The 21,173-nt window shown below is 35.6% G+C and overlaps 2 protein-coding genes across 7 annotated transcripts; both read right to left on the bottom strand.

Moving 5' to 3' along the window:
• Positions 1-2,569: 2,569 nt before the first annotated feature.
• On the bottom strand, positions 2,570-5,610 carry LOC119076638. 6 transcript variants are annotated; one of them, XM_037183506.1, is made up of 4 exons: positions 5,469-5,609; positions 4,694-5,405; positions 3,093-3,604; positions 2,570-3,005 (listed from the first exon to the last, which is right to left on the bottom strand). In XM_037183506.1, the coding sequence occupies exons 1-4, from the start codon at positions 5,508-5,510 to the stop codon at positions 2,625-2,627; spliced, it is 1,647 nt and encodes a 548-aa protein (XP_037039401.1). In that variant the 5' UTR covers positions 5,511-5,609; the 3' UTR covers positions 2,570-2,624. The 6 variants fall into 6 exon arrangements, with proteins under 6 accessions (XP_037039401.1, XP_037039400.1, XP_037039399.1 ...); XM_037183505.1 differs by having other exon boundaries at positions 2,570-3,604; positions 4,694-4,933; positions 5,021-5,405; positions 5,469-5,608; XM_037183504.1 differs by having other exon boundaries at positions 2,570-3,604; positions 4,694-5,227; positions 5,261-5,405; positions 5,469-5,608.
• A 13,668-nt stretch (positions 5,611-19,278) lies between these two features.
• On the bottom strand, positions 19,279-20,700 carry LOC119076639. Its single transcript, XM_037183509.1, has 2 exons — positions 20,612-20,700; positions 19,279-20,350 (listed from the first exon to the last, which is right to left on the bottom strand). The coding sequence occupies exon 2, from the start codon at positions 20,334-20,336 to the stop codon at positions 19,353-19,355; it is 984 nt and encodes a 327-aa protein (XP_037039404.1). The 5' UTR covers positions 20,337-20,350; positions 20,612-20,700; the 3' UTR covers positions 19,279-19,352.
• Positions 20,701-21,173: the final 473 nt, after the last annotated feature.

Raw genomic sequence — 21,173 nt, 5'->3', positions numbered from 1 at the left:
AATAAACTCACTGCAAGGTTATCCATAACAACAAAAATATGAATTAAATTGAGCGTTGGCTTTTGATTCATATTATATACTCAACCCACATATTATTCAAGAACTCAGTTTTTTTTCCTCTTCGTCGTGTACATACAAATGCATAATAATACACACAGGTAAATTGAATAACTAAACCAAAAACACCCACTCGATCCATACCACTAATGTAATAAAAAAATTCGTGACGTCACAAACACAGTCGTCGTGTGTTTAATAAACACAAATATAATTAAAAGAAGTTTTTTTCTGCTTCAGCTGCTCGGTAAATAATACATTGTGTCATGTGTCATAGCTGCGGTCGACTCGATGGTCGTAGGCAGATTGAGTATCGATATCTTTAAGTCATACACATATCGAAAGGTAACACATCGGCAGATTGCATTGGCATGTCTGAAAAGACATTTCACAAAAGTGAAAACGTTTCGATAAATTAACTTTTATATTTGGGCAACCAATTTTTTTCTTCTTTTCTTCTTTGTAAAACAGATTATTGTGAGTGATCGGGGCACGTGTCTAAAACGATTTTTTTTTAAAACTTCTCGACAACTTTTAAAGATTTTATACTCTAGCGTTACCTGGTGTTATGCACACACTTTTTCTGAGTAAAAGGTGTGATTGATTGATTAAGCATTAAATTATGAGTTGAGGATTAACAGTTTGTACATGCTGTTGATCTGAGTGTAGGTGGAACGAAAAAATGTGTTTGTTTCTTTCGGAACAGAAAGATTTCGTTATGTTCTGCTTTGGAGATAACTGAGTAATGTTAAAAATTGTATGTTACACTCATAGAAGTAGCGAACGTGGTAGACGGTGGACAAAAGTTCTTTGGAAAATATCTGACTGACCTTAAAGGGAAAGCTCTTCGTTCTCACACCTCGCAAACATTGAGATGAATCTTTTACTTCTTTTGATGCTGTTAAGAGACGAACAATAAATTATCATGCTTCGAGACATATACGAGTTTGTTCTCTTTATTTAAATATGCGGAAAAAAAGGCTGCTCACAATGATGCAGCCTGTAAAAAAACGATCTTTTCAAAAATCAAAGGTTACAAAACATAAAAATCATCTACTCTATCCGGTCCCAAAGTCCCCAAAATACACGCAGCGTTGCCTCTTTGTATACGAGTGTTTAAGCATGATTAATGGTTGGGACTATTTTTGGGAAAGCTTTTTCATTTTTTCAAATTTTATTTGTGGAAAAATTTGGGGAAAAATCGTAAAATTTAGGAGAACATGGACAAACTTGAGAAACGTTCTTCCAAAAATAATCCTTTGTGAGGTATTTTAATGCAGTAGGCAAACTTTACAATATCACCGAATGTAATTGTAAAGTGTTTTGAACACTAAATTAGCTGTCGATGAGATTTACCTATATATTAGACTCCTATAACTCTTCTACTCTCGTAGCAGACCGATTTTTTCTCTCGGTGTAGCACCAAAAAATATTTTAAATTTTTTGGGAGATTAAAGACTGTCACCTTCGGTTCTAAAGTCGAAGTACCAGTCGGATAGAAATGTTGCAATGAATCTTCCTTTAATGCCCATATCCAAACACTTTCAACATGTTTACTTGTTTACTGTAAAACAGATGCACAGCCGAGTCATATCACATTGTAAGAGTGAATGTAAATGGTTGTTTGCTTAAATGGCTTACCATTCGCTTAAATTACTTGACTTTATGCTCTAGCATTCGTACGGCCCAATAAATAAGCACATAAATGCCAATAGATATTGCCATATACGCTCTTCAAGCTACATTAGATGTTAAATACTCTCAATTCACTTCGAATGGTACAAATTATAATGTTCATTCGAGTGGTGGCTGGCAGTGAATCTAAGTTTAATTTCGCTACTTTTTTTGTCCGTTAAAATTCACTTGCAACTTGCTTAGATACGTGCTCAAGTTGATGGTGAATATTATGCATGGTTAATGATAGGATTTGATTATTTCAGTCAACGATTTTTCATTGACACACAAGCGAATTTGCTTTAGTAAAGCGATAAAATTGGTTGAATTATGGAAAATGACAGGGAAACGTTTAAATGTTGAATGTGAATTTTGCAAATATGAAAATACCAGTTTGTGATTGCACCGGACATTTATGTCCTATTTTATATGTAACGAAATGGACATTTTAAATTTATCAATGAAATAAAAAAGGAAATCAGTCTCAAGAGTCTTGATTTAAGCTTATTTCAAATTTGAACAGTCAATTTTATTTGTTTTAAGATGTTGTAAAGATATGCATTAATAGCAAATAAACTCAAGTATTAAAAAGGCTAGGAAAGTGTATGCTTTTCAGTCAGTGTAGTCATAGTAGATTATGTACCTCTGTCCACAATGTTTATCTTGACGATTTGAAAGTTATGTACCGAGCTGAAGGCGGCAAAATAAACATTTTGGACAGAGGTGCTTGCACCATTTTATCTGCCGAGAACAGAAATATCGAGATAAACAGTTCAGCTCAAAATATACATTTAACATCATTTCAACAAATGCCAGAATTGAAATTACATAGTACGACCATTGGATGTATCAATTTATTAAATGAAAATGTAATCTCGTTTTCATTAGTAAAATTAACCCCAAGGCTTCCAGAAATTGGCAATGGCTTGTTGTCTTTGAGCTTGTACGGCCTGGGCTGCTTGCACAACATTGGTTACCACATTTTGAACTGCTTGTGCCTTTTGCTGTTGGACAGCCGCTACATTATTGACAACATTTTGAACTGCTTGTGCTCTTTGCTGCTGAACTTGTTGGGCGGCCTGGACAACGTTGGATACAGCTTGTTGTTTAGCAGCAGCAACTTGTTGAATACCTTGGGCAACATTCGATGCGACTTGTGCTTGATTGGATGCAGCCTGGGATGCGGCATTGGCAATATTGTTAGCTATATTAGTAGCAACTTCTTGTCTAGCTGCTGCGGCTTGTTGAACTCCTTGGGCAACATTCGATGCGACATTTTGAAAACCTTGAGCTACATTAGAAGCAACTTGTTGTTTAGCTGCGGCGACTTGTTGAACACCTTCGACAAAGTTTGATGCGAGTTGTGCTTGATTGGAAGCAGCCTGCGATGCCGCATTGGCAATATTGCTAGCTATATTAGCAGTAACTTCTTGTCTGGCTGCTGCAGCTTGTTGAATTCCTTGGGCAACATTGGATGCGGCTTCTTGAAAACCTTGAGCTATACCAGAAGCAATTTCTTGTTTAGCTGCGGCGACTTGTTGAACACCTTCGACAAAGTTTGATGCGAGTTGTGCTTGATTGGAAGCAGCCTGCGATGCCGCATTGGCAATATTGCTAGCTATATTAGCAGTAATTTCTTGTCTGGCTGCTGCGGCTTGTTGAATTCCTTGGGCAACATTGGATGCGGCTTCTTGAAAACCTTGAGCTATATCAGAAGCAATTTCTTGTTTAGCTGCAGCAACTTGTTGAACACCTTCGACAAAGTTTGATGCGAGCTGTGCCTGATTGGAAGCAGCCAGGGAGGCGGCACTGGCAATATTGTTAGCTATGTTAGAAGCAACTTCTTGTCTAGCTGCTGCAGCTTGTTGAATTCCTTGGGCAACATTCGATGCGACATCTTGAAAACCTTGAGCTATACCAGAAGCAACTTCTTGTCTGGCTGCTACAGCTTGTTGAACTCCTTGGGCAACATTCGATGCGACTTCTTGAAAACCTTGAGCTATACCAGAAGCAATTTCTTGTTTGGCTGCGGCAACTTGTTGAAGGCCTTCGACAAAGTTTGATGCGAGTTGTGCTTGATTGGAAGCAGCTTGGGTTGCTGCATTGGCAATATTGGTAGCTATATTAGAAGCAACTTCTTGTCTAGCTGCTGCAGCTTGTTGAATTCCTTGGGCAACATTCGATGCGACTTCTTGAAAACCTTGAGCTATACCAGAAGCAACTTCTTGTCTGGCTGCTGCAGCTTGTTGAACTCCTTGGGCAACATTCGATGCGACTTCTTGAAAACCTTGAGCTATACCAGAAGCAATTTCTTGTTTAGCTGCGGCAACTTGTTGAAGACCTTCGACAAAGTTTGATGCTAGTTGTGCTTGATTGGAAGCAGCTTGGGTTGCTGCATTGGCAATATTGGTAGCTATATTAGAAGCAACTTCTTGTCTGGCTGCTGCAGCTTGTTGAACTCCTTGGGCAACATTCGATGCGACTTCTTGAAAACCTTGAGCTATACCAGAAGCAATTTCTTGTTTGGCTGCGGCAACTTGTTGAAGGCCTTCGACAAAGTTTGATGCAAGTTGTGCTTGATTGGAAGCAGCCTGCGATGCCGCATTGGCAATATTGCTAGCTATATTAGCAGTAAGTTCTTGTCTGGCTGCTGCAGCTTGTTGAATTCCTTGGGCAACATTGGATGCGGCTTCTTGAAAACCTTGAGCTATACCAGAAGCAATTTCTTGTTTAGCTGCAGCAACTTGTTGAACACCTTCGACAAAGTTTGATGCGAGCTGTGCCTGATTGGAAGCAGCCAGGGAGGCGGCACTGGCAATATTGTTAGCTATGTTAGAAGCAACTTCTTGTCTAGCTGCTGCAGCTTGTTGAATTCCTTGGGCAACATTCGATGCGACATCTTGAAAACCTTGAGCTATACCAGAAGCAACTTCTTGTCTGGCTGCTGCAGCTTGTTGAACTCCTTGGGCAACATTCGATGCGGCTTCTTGAAAACCTTGAGCTATACCAGAAGCAATTTCTTGTTTAGCTGCGGCAACTTGTTGAAGACCTTCGACAAAGTTTGATGCGAGTTGTGCTTGATTGGAAGCGGCTTGGGTTGCGGCATTGGCAATATTGGTAGCTATATTAGAAGCAACTTCTTGTCTGGCTGCTGCAGCTTGTTGAATTCCTTGGGCAACATTCGATGCGACTTCTTGAAAACCTTGAGCTATACCAGAAGCAACTTCTTGTCTGGCTGCTGCAGCTTGTTGAACTCCTTGGGCAACATTCGATGCGACTTCTTGAAAACCTTGAGCTATACCAGAAGCAATTTCTTGTTTAGCTGCGGCAACTTGTTGAGCACCTTCGACAAAGTTTGATGCGAGTTGTGCTTGATTGGAAGCGGCTTGGGTTGCGGCATTGGCAATATTGGTAGCTATATTAGAAGCAACTTCTTGTCTAGCTGCTGCAGCTTGTTGAATTCCTTGGGCAACATTCGATGCGACTTCTTGAATGCCTTGGACAACATTCGATGCGAGTTGCTGAACACCCTCGACCAAGTTTGATGCGACTTCTGCTTGACTGGCTGCAGCCTGGGATACAACATTGGCAATATTACTAGCAACCTGAGAAGCAGCTTCTAATTTAGCTTCTTTAACTTCAGTGTTGAACGTTGGAAGCGGTGTACTGTCAACCTACAAATATTTACAGCATTTTTATGAATTACTTGATTCTGAGCCTTCTTGGAAATTACTTACTTTCACCACAGCCAGTAATAATGCAAAAAACAGGAAATTCATTTTTTTGAAGTTACTGCAAGCGTCTCTTCTTGTACATTAGTTGGAATAACTTCGCTATAAGAGCTTTTATAGATGAAGTCGTCTTCTATGTATTGTTGTTGTTATTCGCCCTGATGTATATTTGCACTTGTTTCAATATTGTATACTTTGTCTTTAGCATAATTTCGGAATAATTAATTACTGATCCAAAGCGAATTCTGTATGAAAACATCCAGGGATGTAATTTTAGCCACGAACACTGTGCTGATAGAAAAAACAAAAATCAGCGTCTTTAAGAGAAGCGGAAAAGCAGATCAAAAATCCTTTGTTCCACACTCCTTAACGTTAATTCTTTAATTATTTAATATAAAGTTTTTAAGGCGCCTGTCCTTCAAAGATTGAAAATTCTCGTCTTAGAACTGAAGGTACAAGCTAGTGGTTGATGTCAGGTGAGCAATCCGCAAGTATGTGTACACCAGTCTTAAATCTATTCTGTGGAGCTGGAGAATCAAGCACGGAGAATCATATCAGTGCCAAACTCTCATCAGTCAATGAAAACCAAATTTAATAGCTTTGAACTAGTCCGACACTGCAAGCAACGTCGATATGGTTATTCAAATCATAGTAGACAATGCGCAAGTAACTTCCACTTGATGTTTATTAATTCAATGATCGCTTTAAACATTCTCATGCCAAAGATAGACGTCAGTTATTCAAATTAACGGATTATTTCCAAAATTATTATTCTTTCGGAATTACATTTCATTAATAATAGTAAGGTTCGACGGCAGTGCTTACAGTTATTTTTTTAAATTTTCTAAACTTGTAGCCAGTAGTTCCTATTGTGATATGATCATAGTTGCATTTGAATAATCTATTGTCTTAGGAACCTTGTACAAGTGCATTCCTTTTACATAACCAGCCTTCTTATTGAAATAATATATTTATTGATTACTCACCTTTGTTTCATATGTGGACATTAGATTCTCCATAGTACTTATCCGTACCCCAATGAAAGCCTTGTCTTCTGTTTAGATTAGATGCTTCTCCCTGGTTACATCAAACACTTTAAAAGCCAGAATTAAGTTATACATCGAAATAGAGAAATTGGGGCCTTCAGTGACATTTATCATTCAGCCTAAGCATCCAGAAATGCTAGAGGAAACAATTTCAAACATTTTCTCTGATGGAGTGTTCAACGTCACGTCATTCGACGTGGGCATACTACCTGATACAGCCCACACAGCCCGATCTTATCTCTGTATCAGTTATGGCGGAAATTCACGTTTATTTACTTCTTTCTGCCTGCATGAATTGTAGACCAAGCTTTAAAAAGATAATAATAACTGCAGAAGCAGTAGATGCCTGCAAAAAATGTATAATTACATGGATCAAGTGACTAAACATATGGTTGATCAAAGTTTTTCCTAATAATAACTTTAAAGGTCAAATTAAATATTCGTCAGAAACAGTTAACAATATGTATAATATACAATGCGGTATAATTACATACGCGATGTGTGCTTGATATATATGTTTTTTCGAATATTAGTTACGTTAGTACCAGTCGTGCCGTTGAATTCTCTAGAATCAGATTTCATATCTGTCAACTTATAGATAAACAAATATTTCTTACCTAAGTTTTCCAAGTTAAAGGAATACAAGGAATTGCAATACAGTAATCATTTATTCGCTTATCCATCCGGAAAGTAATCACTACATGTGTGTCCCCTCACGCAATGTTGTCATTTATTGAGTTTATTTCTTTCTACCTGTTCTTAAGTTGAACTCTCCGGATAGGACTGAAATAATAGTTCGTACTCGTTGTTTCCCTCTGAAACTCAAATGACAATAGCTTTAAAACTACGTGTTCGTGGGTCTTCGCGAGCAAAATATACTACGTAATGATTTGAAGACCTTTACTTTAACTTGTAAAGCTACATCCTTTACCCTCGGCTCGAGCTACAAACGTCACAAGTCGTGAAAAAAAACCAACAAATCAGTACGTAATTTAATATCGCAGACAGTGATTTACAGTTTTGGGAAAATCTCTGAAACATTTGTCGGCTAGAATCTAAAACTCTATAAATTTGTCTTCGAACCAAACTTGCTATTTCCCATATTTTCCGAGATCTGCGTCACATAGCTCAATAGCTTAAAACGCTCATAGTACCAAAATTAGTGACTTCAAAATTTCCCCAAAATAAGTGACTTTTATAAAAAATTTCACCAATTTCCTCGACCTCGGTGTCATTATCGACGACAAGCTGTCATTTAACGAACACATCGATGTAATCACGAGGAAATCGTACAAGCTTCTAGGTTTTATCTTTCGTTGTGAAACGTGGAAAATACTTTTCAGTCAAGTATTATGACGCTTTATAACGCTCTCGTCCGAAACAGATTGGAGTATTGTTCATCAGTATGGAATCCATTCTATCACAACTCAATCAACCAAATAGAGCGAGTCCAGAGGAAATTTTCGAGAATGTTTTTCTTCAAATTCAACATCGAGAAACAATCGTATGACAAAAGGCTCAAAGTTCGTAAGCTGCACTCGTTAGAGTCCAGGCGATTGGAGAACGACGAACTGACTCTCTTCAAACTCTCTTCAGATCTACCCGGCAAAAGAAGCTGTTTTAACTTCCAAACTTTTAGACCAATATACAACGTAATTCTCCTTTATACCGCCTGCAAGAACACCACGACACTTATTTTTCGCAGTTTTTGATGGACGATCGGTTTTCGGTTTTCAAGAGTCTTATCAAGGATCGTTTTGATTTTTAAACGTTGTTATTGATCATTCCTGATTGTACTTTTACATCGTATAAATTTGCTATGTTTTTTGGTTTATGATTTTCTTAATGCTTCATTGTAATTCGCCGATTGACATATTATTGGGCTCAAATAAAAGCTCATCAATTTTAAAACGTATGAAAAACTGTTTCATCATACAAATTTCCAAACTTTGAAATTTAATATTTTGGTAAAATCTTAACCGATTTTGACGTTCTCGTTGAATTCGTATGAATGCTTAGATTACGAATAAAATAATTTAGGAGTAGTAGGAGCAAAAGGAGGAAAGTCAAAAATTGCGTGTACTCAGTCTTACGGAAATTTTTTCTAATTTTTTTACTGACGTGGTGCCATGATTTTGTTACAATAACTGTGAAGGGTATTTTAGGTACAATAAATGGTATCGTTTATCACTGCTGATCCATGCTTGTAATCATTTTGTATTAAAAATTTGCTCCATATGAGCACAAAGTCATTGCGAAAGCAATTTGTCATTGGAAGCATTCTCATCATAATGATATATTCAACAAATGCAATGCAACCAAAGAAATATTAATGCACAAACAAAAATATCGAACATTGAGCATCTCCATACACAAAATGCACTCATTCATTTCGCAAATAAATCAAACTCCAGTTAAAAAGAATAAACGGAGAGAAGAGGTTTTTTGCCTTTAAATATATACCCCAGAGGAAAATGTATCACTTCCGTCTTCCAATGTCATGCAATGTCGAAACATATTTCTGTGTTCCCATCATAACCAGAAAGCAATCACTTTGCCAATGTTGTGTGTCTTCTATAAAAGATATAAAACTTTCTTGGTCCGTCGATAAGCATGAAAACGCCGATATATAATAATGCGAACTGGATGAACATTTTCTAATGCAATCGATTAACGAAAAATAAATCAAAAAGTGTGCGGTATGTGGATCATTTCACATAAATCATTCGAATAATTTTTTGAAATATTATTAATAGCTTTTTATGGGCTGTTGTTGTTGCTATTATTATAGCGAAAAGGTAATTTCGTATCGATAACTCGATAGCGAAATAATAAATTACAAATTCAGTTGAGTATGGTCATTTTCTGGATTTCACATGTCATAATTTAATATGCAAACCTTGTTATGATAGCATTTTGCTGCTTAATGTTAAATGAGAGTAGTTACTCAAGAATGCAATGGATCGGACTGTTATCCACTTAAAAAAATAATCGACAAGAACGGTTCATATTTTATATAAATCGAAGAAGCAAATGCAAAATTGCCAGTTTCCCGATAATACTTCCATTAAATAGGTAGGTTCAATTAGCTATGATTCTTTAATCTTTTTGAGAAATGGTGTGAAGCTCAAGACAAGCGTCAACCTGTAATACTAGGTATTTGTTCCCTATTTACTACTTTCCCTAGAGGTGAACAAAACTTTTTCATATGTGCGAGGAGTGCTTCACAGTTTTTATCCACGAAACAAAGACATCAATTTGTTACACGATTTTCAAAACAAAAAGGTGACAGTTCGGGGGAGAAAATATCTATTTTCTCCTTTGTCAAACAAGAGGGAAGATAGTACATATTTTCTCACCCGAATTGAGGTCTCGCAATTTTGGTTTGAACCGACATAAATCAGATATGATCTCTGGCTTATGTGGCACGATTTATCAAAATGGATGATATAACTAAGGAAGTACAAGATTTCATTAAGCACAACACTTGGATATTTGTACTTTATTGGGTAAAAACCAGCTTTGTAGTACATAAACCACATGCCAGCACACATGTGTTATCAGGTTTGCATCTTTATAATTCGCTAGATATGTACATGCACAAATGTATGACTTACTTCTAGAGGTTTTTCATTTTTTCGTCGCCATGGTCTGATGAGAAGGTGGTGTTTTTGACATGATGGTGGTTTATCCTGATGAGTTGTACTGATAAATAAAACTGATAAATCTGATACTTCATTTGTTTAACGTAAAAGGTTTGTGTTAGATACCAGATCTTGTGCGTCTTTCGGCTTACTACGCATTAATATGTGATGGTACATTGAGTTCAACGATAATCTTGTTGTTATTGCTGATAACAGGTTAGACCAGCCGTATGTTCTTTAGAGCTGACGATCCTACGTTAAAGTTAGACTAAGTAAAAGATTTAATGCGATAATCTATATCAATCACACCTTCGTCACTTATGAACTGTTTGTAATCACCAAATATGCTCGGCACATAGACTCTATATTATGTAGTTCATTTATATTCACATTTTTCACACTTGTTCCATTATTAATAGTTTCATTCTTCTCCCCATCATCACTGTCAATTTTTCATTAAATTTTCGTTTCTTTTTCTTTCCATTCAAGATGCCCCTTTGTTAAAACGGAGCTATTACAACAGGGCCTATTAAATGTTAAAAGAATAATCATAAAAATCAATGATCCACAACCTTTTCGTTAAACAATGCTCAACCATTTAGCTTAGCCCACATGAAACAACCTAATTCCGAAATTCGATCATCAATCTAGTCGATATGGCATCCGATACACATTAACCAAACCAATAAACCAAATCGCAGACATAATCTTCTGAATGGAAAATTAATACAAATGTAATTTTAAACATTTGAAATGAGAAAAAAAAAAGAAAAATTGTCGGTACTCGGTTACGGGGTATACATCATGTATGGATAATATTTGATAAATATTTTATTTCTTTTTTCTGTTTCAAGATCGAGCGCACTTCAAGCATTACATTTCATTAAAAAAATAATAAAAAATTTCATTTAAATAAATGAAAAATAACAAAGAAACGAAGTCCTTTACATTTGTGGAGAGAGACCGCATACAGACACCTATTTATCACATATAATCATAACTTTTTTTTTCTCGTTTAAATGATTTCTTTTTTGGGGATTTATTGAAGTTATTGGTGGACGTTTTACAAATTTGAGCTGTGGCTGATAGGCTGGTTAATGGAGTGTAGACAGAATTATTGATGATTTTTTCCATTGACTTCAATTTATATCAACGTGCCGGTGATTAGTCAAATGATTGATCGTTAAATTTAATTAATTTATGTATGGACTTTGTGATGAAATTTATATGGCCGTTCGATTATGGGCGAGAATAATTGATTTTTGAGGATAAGTGAAGCTGATGAATGATAGAACTCTGCATTTCTATTTACAAATCGAGAAGAGAATTGTAGGCTAGCAGTGTTTTACTTCAAGACTGAGGACCCATACTTCCGCATAGTAGAGGTTCTTGATTTTATATACCAGTTTCCACTATTGATGTAATAATATTTCTTACTTGTAGGTATAAAAAAAGGTTACGGCACCCATGAAGTCAGAAACGGGTAAGTGAATTTTTTCCGTTTAAAATATTTTTATGTCCTCCCTTATATCGTACCCAATCAATCCAGGATCTAGTTTTACTTTTACCTTCTTAACTATCGGCTAGCGATCGATAGTAAATCTACTACTTCAATTGTCTTAATCCAAATAATCACCAAATAATCCTTCAAAAAAAAAGTGGTTCACCCCTCGTGTTATGTTAAGTTTTTTTAGCCCCGTACGAAGTACGAAGGGGCTTATAGGATTACGATGCCGTGTGTAATTGATGGAATTCGAAGCAGACGGTAAGGGCAAAGTGTTTGCCTATGTTCATAGATGACGAATCCGCAATAAAAATTTGGGCCGTCTGTCCGTCTGTCCGTCACGTCGATATCTTGAGTAAATCAAATCCGATTTCAAAAAAAAAAAAATCCCTGAAAGATAGTCAAAATAGTGAGGCTAAGTTCGAAGATGGGCATATTCGGGTCGGCCCTTCGTGAGTTAGGGCCACCTAAGTGATTTAAGGTCTTTTGGTGATATTTATGGCAAAATAAACGATGGAAATGTAAATGACACGGCAAATGATAGGTATTGTCAATACCAATCCAGGAAAAAAAAGTTTTTTAAAATCGGTTGAGTGGACCGTGAGTTAGGGCCTTAGAAGTGAAAAGCTACTAGGGCCCTATGTGTATTTTACATAGAGCTCGAGTAAATTTCATTCGTTTTTCGTAATTTTTGTGTCATTTGGAAGGTAATCGAACGCCGAATAGAAAGTTGTTGAAAAAAAATTAAATTTGGGTCCTTGGGCTAAGGCCACTACTAGGGCCCTATGTGTATTTTACATTGAACTCGAGTAAATTTCATTCGTTTTTCGTAATTTTTGTGTCATTTGGAAGGTAATCAAAGGCCGAATAGAATGTTGTTGAAAAAAAAATTAAATTTGGGTCCTTGGACTAAGGGCGCTACTAGGGCCCTATGTGTATTTTACATATAACTCGAGCAAATTTCATTCGTTTTTCGTAATTTTTGTGTCATTTGGAAGGTAATCAAAGGCCGAATAGAATGTTGTTGAAAAAAAATTAAATTTGGGTCCTCGGACTAAGGCCGCTACTAGGGCCCTATGTGTATTTTACATATAACTCGAGAAAATTTCATACGTTTTTCGTATTTTGTGTTTCATTTGGAAGGTAATCAAAGGCCGAATAGAATGTAGTTGAAAAAAAAAATTAATTTGGATCCTCGGACTGAGGCCGATACTAGGCCTATGTGTATTTATACTCAATAAATTAAAATTTTAGGGCTATTTGAAATTTTTGTTTTATTTGAAAGGAACGTCGTACGGGGCTTCGTAATTGCGCTATGCGCAATTTCTAAGATGTACACATTACATAATAATTTTACTTTAACTACTTTAACCGGCGCATAGGCTTACGGTCAAAGTAGGGTGACAGACGCACTAGGGTCACGTACGCAATAGATATACGGGTTTGTACGGGTTTGCAAACGCTCCGACTGTTCTGATGGCTCGTTTTTTGTTAACATATATTTTGCTGCAGAAGAGAACCTTTATCAGATCCCCGAGTGGAATTTAAATCAATAATCGAGTAAAGGTAAAGTTGTCTTGTCGTCACTGGCTCGTATTGGGTACTTTTACCATTCGGTGTAAATTTTAAAAATAACGGAAGCCATGGCAGACCGGACTATCTTTTCTAGATTCCTCCGAGTAACTTAAGACCTCTCTCATTACTGTCATTCAAAACTGTAGGTGAGGTTCGTTGGCTCATTCGACACACCAAAGAAATACGTAAAATAGACATTATTAACGATGGAAAAGCATGTCGTTGTCCCCATTCTTTATTGTTTACTGGTTGTATTACTATCCTATCCGCTTCGTTATTTATTATCGTTAAAAAAAAAACACAAAAACTTAAAAGCCTTTGTGGAATATGACTCCCTTTAATGAGCTGTGTGTATATTGCGAACAAATCTTTGTTAAATTAATAAATTCGTAATACCATACAGTGGAACGTATGAAGTATTCATCGGTCATGAATGTGAAACCATTAATTAAAACATAATGGTTGAAATTACACACCGAAAATAACATTATGTGGAAGAAGAAAAAAAAAAGCGGAGAAAAAATTCATGAAAAAAGGTATCCAGTACACTCGCGGTGTATATTTATTTGGCAATGTTGATGTTTGTTAATTATTTTTTCATCAACAGTTTTAATTATAAGGTGTTGTGTGTAGATTTATAAATGGTTTTGTTACCACTATCGTAATGAACAATCAGATAACGTTTCGGACCAAAACTTTATTACAATTTTATTCTGTCGATCATACCGAACCAAAAATCAAATTTAATTTTTTTTTTGAAAACTTTTTTTTTTCAATCAATATTATCGAGGGAGGAGTTGCATTGATTTCTTTTGTAATTGCTGCTACTTGAACGACCACAGAAAATGTTGATTTTGGTCGAAAGAAAGTTGATGAGTTCATTTGATGTTGATGTTTAACTGATACACAGGACCACATAGAGGCCTATAAACGATTAATGCTAATGTTTCCTTCTTATCAAATTCAATGATAAATGATTTCTGATGAGATCTATCTCTTATAATGTTGAACTTTTAGCCTTGAGTTTTGGTACATTCGTCGACTTTGAAATAAGTGACGTATTTCGTTTTAGTGCATGCGTCTAGATTGTTCACCCGTATAAACCACCATTTTAGCACATTTGTTTGTATAAGTGGATCAGCTGGAACAGGTGAAACAAAACGTATCCCTTATTTGAAAGTCGCCGACTGTACAAATTTTATACTTCGTTCGTTAAAACTCGTTTTGTCAAAAGCCTGTAAAGCTAAACTGACACAAGTCCCTACACATACTGCTTAAGCGACTGATATAATTTTAGGTGACGTATTCTGCGCTTGAACGCAAAAATTTTAACGAAAGAACATGTTTATCAGAAGAAATTGATTTTCCTCTGAGGTGGCAATCACGTTCCCATATAATCAACAAATAATCCCATTCTTTTCCATCCCATATAATCCTTGTCGAAAAATCAGTGATTTACCACTCGTTTTCCTTCTGGCCTCGGGCATGCGTTCCTATTAGATATCCCTTAAATACCATCGAAAAGCGATTGGCCAGATGATATTCCCGGCTGTAGCTGTTATAATGAGCATAAACCCAGTTCCTTTGGTAAGTTTGTAACATCTCTTCGTTTTTAGTTTTTGTTGGTGCAATTAAAATTCGTGACTTGCAGCATCAGTTACTTACACGATCATCACCGAAGGGTGGAATATGTAAATTTCGTTGAAGAAGGATTTTAAGAAAATCATATAGGGATTTTTAATGATTTTATCATTATTTTCTATGATTTTATTTGCATTCTCTTTACCGTTTTCTCTAAATTTTCATCGATTTTCGTAGATTGGGAGGTGCGGGAAATTATTAAAAAAGCTTGCCTTTCGTTTATTTTTCTAGTATTTTCGTAAAATTATTGTAATTTATGTATGTCACTTACACGATTAAGAGTTGCAGAGTGACATGAATTTTTATTGATCTTTCTATTTCATTAAATTTTCTAGAGGTGTCCTGAAATCATTTAAACAAACGCTACGAAGAGCACGTCACCATACTGCTATGGACTTTAAGATGTTTTCGTCCTATCAACCATAATTATTGATTAATTCCAAAACAATTCCCCGTAGAATTTGTAATTTTATCAAAGTTCTTCAGTTCGATAGTTCTTGACAAGATATTTCTAGTGAGCACTCATGATACCAAATGTGAGCTATATCAAATAAAACTGTCAGATTTTTTTCCACGTTTGTTTTCAGTTTCAGAGATTTTGACGTTACCTTTCCATAGTGCCAACAGGAACTTCATGAAATTGAAATCCTAGATTAAATGTTGCTTAATTTTGTGTATTTTCTACCAGCTTTAATGATTTTCCAGACTTTTTACTTTTGTTGTTTTCCGATCTACTTAAGTTTTAATATTGTATTTCGCGCGACGTTGTTAAAGGAATGATGAATAAAGGCCTTCATTAAAATATACGGTTTGATTGGACTTGGAATTGGACCAGGCCTTTTCAAAGACTACTTGATTTGACTACTTTTCGATGAAATTTGAGGAAAATTTGGTAAAATTTAGTGGTTTTATCGCTTTTTAGATTTTTTTTCTAAATTATTTACAACTTCTTTCAATTTCATTCTATGTCCCACATCTCGTAGAGATCTTTCAAATTCCTATTTAAAGAAATTGGACCACTTTTAGATGAAAAGTGAGGAAATTTATATCAATTTTAGCGTTTTCAGCGCTTTATGGCAGATATTTCTTTCTCCTTAAATCTAATTTTCTAAAATTCTATCTTATTTTCTAGACCTCGTCAAGACCTTTCCAACGAACCCTCTTTTGTTAAAGTCGGACAACATTTAGATGAAATTTTCGATCAATTTTACCAATTTTTGTAGCGCTTCCTGTAGCGTTGTAGCGCAACAAAACTGGTCAATTTTTATCCTATTTCCTAAAACTAGTTGAGACCTTTCTAACGAGCTATCGCACGTCTAAATCAATTAAAATTTCGATACTTTTTGAAGGAAGTGATAACGTCGATTTTAGGAAATATCATAGGGAATTTCATAGGATATTTCCTATGAAATTTTCCTTCCCAACTTCCTACACCTAACTTTGTTTCCTCATATCTCCGGATAGAGTGTTCCAAATTCCATCAAATTTTATCCTTTCTAGTACTCGATAAGAACTAGGAAATAGGACAAAATTTTGGTAGGACATTGGACATTGATAGGTTTCGTGATTGTTTCGCAAATTTCCTCCAAACTATCCATTTTCATAAGGATTTGTCTGGAAAATGGATAGTTTGGAGGAAATTTATACTCACAAATGACATAAATTACAAAAATTTTACGAAAATACTAGAAAAGTAAACGAAAAGCTAGCTTCTTTTTAATAATTTCCCGCACCTCACTGTGGATTTTTCGATGAAGGAATTTGTTGATTATCAAAACATTTTCTTTGGATTTTTTCCGGTTGACAGAGGATTTTCTTGTATATCCGCATTTCGATCATCACAATAAATTTTTGGAAAAGATTGGAAACAGGGACTTTTTTTGGTAAAGTATTTTCCAATATTTTCTTCGATTTTCTTTTCATTTCATTTAATTGCAAAAATAAATTTCTTTAACAAATGAACCGCGTAGCTTCAGTATGTAAAGAAGTCCAAGGAGCTACATTTCACATAGTTTCCTATATTTTCCCTTAATTTAAAAACAAAACATTTTTTTCTGAAAATTCGGAAAAAAATTTAGTAAAATATGTAAAATATGTCCAATAAAATAGTCCCTACATTTGAACCGCCAAATAAGTTTCGTTCAACAAGCAACTGAGGCGACAAACTCGTCGATAAAAAGGAGCAATTATTGTGCTACCTTCATTCGAACAGAAATAATTTATTGCGCATAATAAATGCCCCCATTTAAATATGTGAGTATATGAAACGAAATAGATTCATTTTAATTCTATTGATATTCAGTTGAAACAAGTGTAATTGCACCATTGTAATTGTAGCACATTATTTCCAAACAAATCAAGTTAGAAATTGTTATGCCAACAAATAAATTAAGTGAATTGTGGCCGCTTGGAAAATAATGAACACAACAATGTACGCGAGCAAAGCATATTATAAAAAGACACATTCATACAAACTGAATGAACATTGTCTTGCTTTTATTAGACCTTTTTTTCTTCGTTTTGTTGATATAAAATGCTATTTTATTCCACCACTTAGCTATGCAACCGGTACACACAACTTATTACAATTGCTATTTTGTGAGAAACATAATAAAAAGACAAGACATTATAGGACACACCCGCCGGAAAACGACACCCACATTCAAAAATCTGTTTTTATTATTCTTCATGTAAAATGAGCGTACGAAATTGTTTATTAAATATTTTAATAATGGTAACTTAATAACCATAAACATCCGAGGAATGATATATGCGCGAAAATATTGTCAGTTTTATGTGGCATTACAATTCCGTTCGAAGATGGTACAAAATCAGAAGTAATAAGTTGGTCTGAAAAAGGTAGACTCCATCTGATAGCATTGGTAAGACATGTTGCTAAATTGTGTCTTGAGTCGGGTACAGAATCCAGCCGAGTCTCAGAACATATTTTTACGTTCGACACAGCGTTTGTGTCATTTTCCTTACGAGTCGCTAAAGTTTATCCAGTGTAAATTCATCACCGTTCGTCTCTCCTTTACGCTTGATAAACGTGCAAAATTCTGCATAATTTCCAAGATCATCCTGCTGGTATTCGATTGTTGTCTAAGTTATGATCGATTTTTGCGTACAACAACAACAGTCAGCCAGCGACAACAAAATATTTATTTGTCAAATGCATATATTCGCTGCGTTGAACAGATTCTGTACTCTACTCGTTTATGTCCCATAAAAAGGTGCGGTAACATATATGTGCTTGTCTGTTCGATTTTCGTGTTCAGCTCATTTCTCTTATTGTTATGGTAACAAGGGTGTTAAAATGAAATTAATTGAATACGATTTGTAACGCGTATTTTGTTGCTAAATTTATTCACTTTAAAGTGAGTGAAAAAGGCGAATTGACACGAACATGATACTCCATGTCTTGTAGGCTTTAACTATTTGTATGAAAGTGTCACTTTCGTCGCAATATATGAAATATTTTGGTGTCTAATAGAATTGCATCTTTCATCCATAATAAGTTTACCTGAAACTCGAAAGAGACCTAATTCATATTTTTCCATTGTCATACATACTGTCAAATTTGACAGGAAAACAAAAGAAACATTTCAATGGGGATTGAAGTTTTGACCAATTCGACGCAGAACGTTATTCTAAGCAAAAAATTCTTCTACGGTATGCCTCTAAAATGCACGGATTTTTTTATAAAATAATTTTGTTTACAAAGTACGACCCTAAATCGACCCAAATTTGTCAGCCGCCTAAATGTGTCGGAGGCCGTTTCCATTCTCGATGAAAATAAGTATGTGTAAGCTGTTCTGCAGCAAGAACTACTAGTACATTTTAGAGACATACCGTTGAACCATTTTTTGTTTAGAATAATGTTTTACGTTGATTAAAAATAACTTATAAAAACTTCAATCCCCCATTAGGTTCACTCATGTCTCTCTGTGTACCTACAGTTACTATACTGATTTCTATAGCGACAGAGAAGACTTACCCTTATTCAAAATTCCACCTAATCAACGCACTTGAAGCATGAGTGGTTCTCTAAATCTAAATAGGGGACTGAAACTTAACAGTGTGTCACACATTTGTAAAACACTGTAAAAAACCATTTCATACAAAATAGTGCTCTGTTTGGCAGCTGTCGACTATATGAACCTGTTCAGTTCCTGTTGTTCTTTTGCATGAAACCAAAGAAAATTTAGGTGAAATTCTCTCTTAATCTGTTACCCGAGTGAGGCAATGCAATTTTTGAAGGTTTATGTTTTAAGGTTATACTTTATGAATGATCCCTATACGCCTATTGTCTTCTGTTCTCTGAATTTTAACAAAAGAAGTTTTAGATAATTTTGGCAATGATGCGAATTGTGTGAAAAAACATATAAGAAAAAATAATATTCCCAAGCGGTAGTGAAAAGTTTATTTCATTAAATTTTACAAAAATTGTCAATATTTCATTGCAATACCATTTTTCGATCTACGTTAAAATACAAGCATATTGAAACACGGAATTACCTGCTTCGTTTGTAAATGGAATCACCTTTTTTGGCCCTTTACTGACACTTCCTACTTTGTAAAACCTCGCGCTGGGGTAACTCGGGCGTTGCCAAAGTGCTATAATATCTGTGTACGGATTGTAATCGGGAAATGCATTCTGCATCTTTTCCAACAAAGCATCGGATATCCTGTCTAAATTAGGCAAAACCTTGTTGTTGCGAGCTTTAAGTATAAAATTTTTTTCCGTCTCCATCCTCTCTTCAGATGTGAAGTGATCCTTCGGTCCCCATCCTATAAATGTACCATTTCTTTGTTCTGCTTTCATTGTCACTGTACTAAATTGGCATTCCATATCTGACCGAACCTGATAAAGTTGAAGTGTTCTGTCTCCACCAGCAGCAACTGAACATTCCACATTGTCTGTTGTGGTCTTACCTTTTGTGAACGCACACGAGTATTCGCCGCCCGTTGAAGCCTCTCCACCAACATCGAATATATTTCCAACTGAAAATTTAGTGGAGACTTTGACTCCCCAGTTATAACCTTCGGTTGCAGTATATGATTCAACTGTTGACACGGTATGGGCTAATGTGCACGCGACACCATCTTGACAATATACACTAGATAAAAGGCTGGGACTGTAGGTGTGGAATGTGCACGAATTAGGCACATACACTTCATAATCGCATTTGTCGCAACTGTCCAAAAAACCTCTTATAGGCACACCAAAGAACTTGGAATCTTTGTATGTCTTCTTCAAATTATCATGTTGTTTCATAGTAATTTCAGTAATATTTCCTACAACTGGAGCGTTATAAATGGATGACTTTGAATCAGCACCTGGGTCCACTTGCGCTGCTTTGTCATCCATTTGACATCTTTCAGGTGGCAGCCATGCACGAACAACATGGAGACAGATGAATAGACAGAATAGGCTGAGTGCAATTTTTCTTTGATTGAGCATTATCCGACCTGTTTCTGAAACAAGTTTTGATATTTTTATAAAGTCGAATTTAATTTGTTTGATTTTTGATTTCATGTATTGAATAAAAATTCTGTTCCGATCGCAAGAATTCCGTGTCAAACGATTTTGATGATCATATGTACGGAGACAGATAGAGAGAAAAACTTCACTTTTACTGTCTTATGGTGGACGTATCTGTGGGGTATCGGGCTATAACATCCACTCGTCAAAATAAAAGATTGGAAGCAAGGTCGTAATGCACTATTAAGTCTTACCGTTAAATCTTTGCCAACGTTTCAGAATTTATGCTGTAGTGTGACTTACACTTATTTTGAATCTATAATCGTTTTAACGTTCACCGCCTCTGTATAGCAATTAAACTAATGATTTGGATTTCTCAACTATATATAGTACTACTGATTTCAATTATTGCACTGCCGGTCGTTATGTTGAATTTAGTCTGTATGTACCGTATGTACCACACACGAATAATAGTAAACAAAAAAATACTAACGAGTAGGCAACTACTAAGGACATAGGAGAGCAAAATAAATTTGTCTTGAATTTTGTGTTTCCGTTCATATCGCTACGATCGCTCGTTTGATAACTTCACATCTAGTAACAACCACTTTTCAGGAACTTATTTTTGCATAAATACCTGTTACATAACTATAGGTATCTATAGATACAAAAAGACGAAGAGTAGAGTTTCGTGATTTTGTTGATCCGAAGCGAGGCCGAAACGTCTACTTTTTATCTTTTTGTTCCTAGTTATGTAATATAGCCATTTGCGATGATAATCTAGGCTTGCCTAGATTTTCCCTTAAATGCCAGTAA

The sequence above is a fragment of the Bradysia coprophila genome, unplaced genomic scaffold (assembly GCF_014529535.1).
Source record: "Bradysia coprophila strain Holo2 unplaced genomic scaffold, BU_Bcop_v1 contig_232, whole genome shotgun sequence".
In the NCBI taxonomy this organism is placed as follows: domain Eukaryota; kingdom Metazoa; phylum Arthropoda; class Insecta; order Diptera; family Sciaridae; genus Bradysia; species Bradysia coprophila.
The sequence above is the reverse complement of the archived record's forward strand: the minus strand, read 5'-3'. Positions and strand labels throughout refer to the sequence as shown.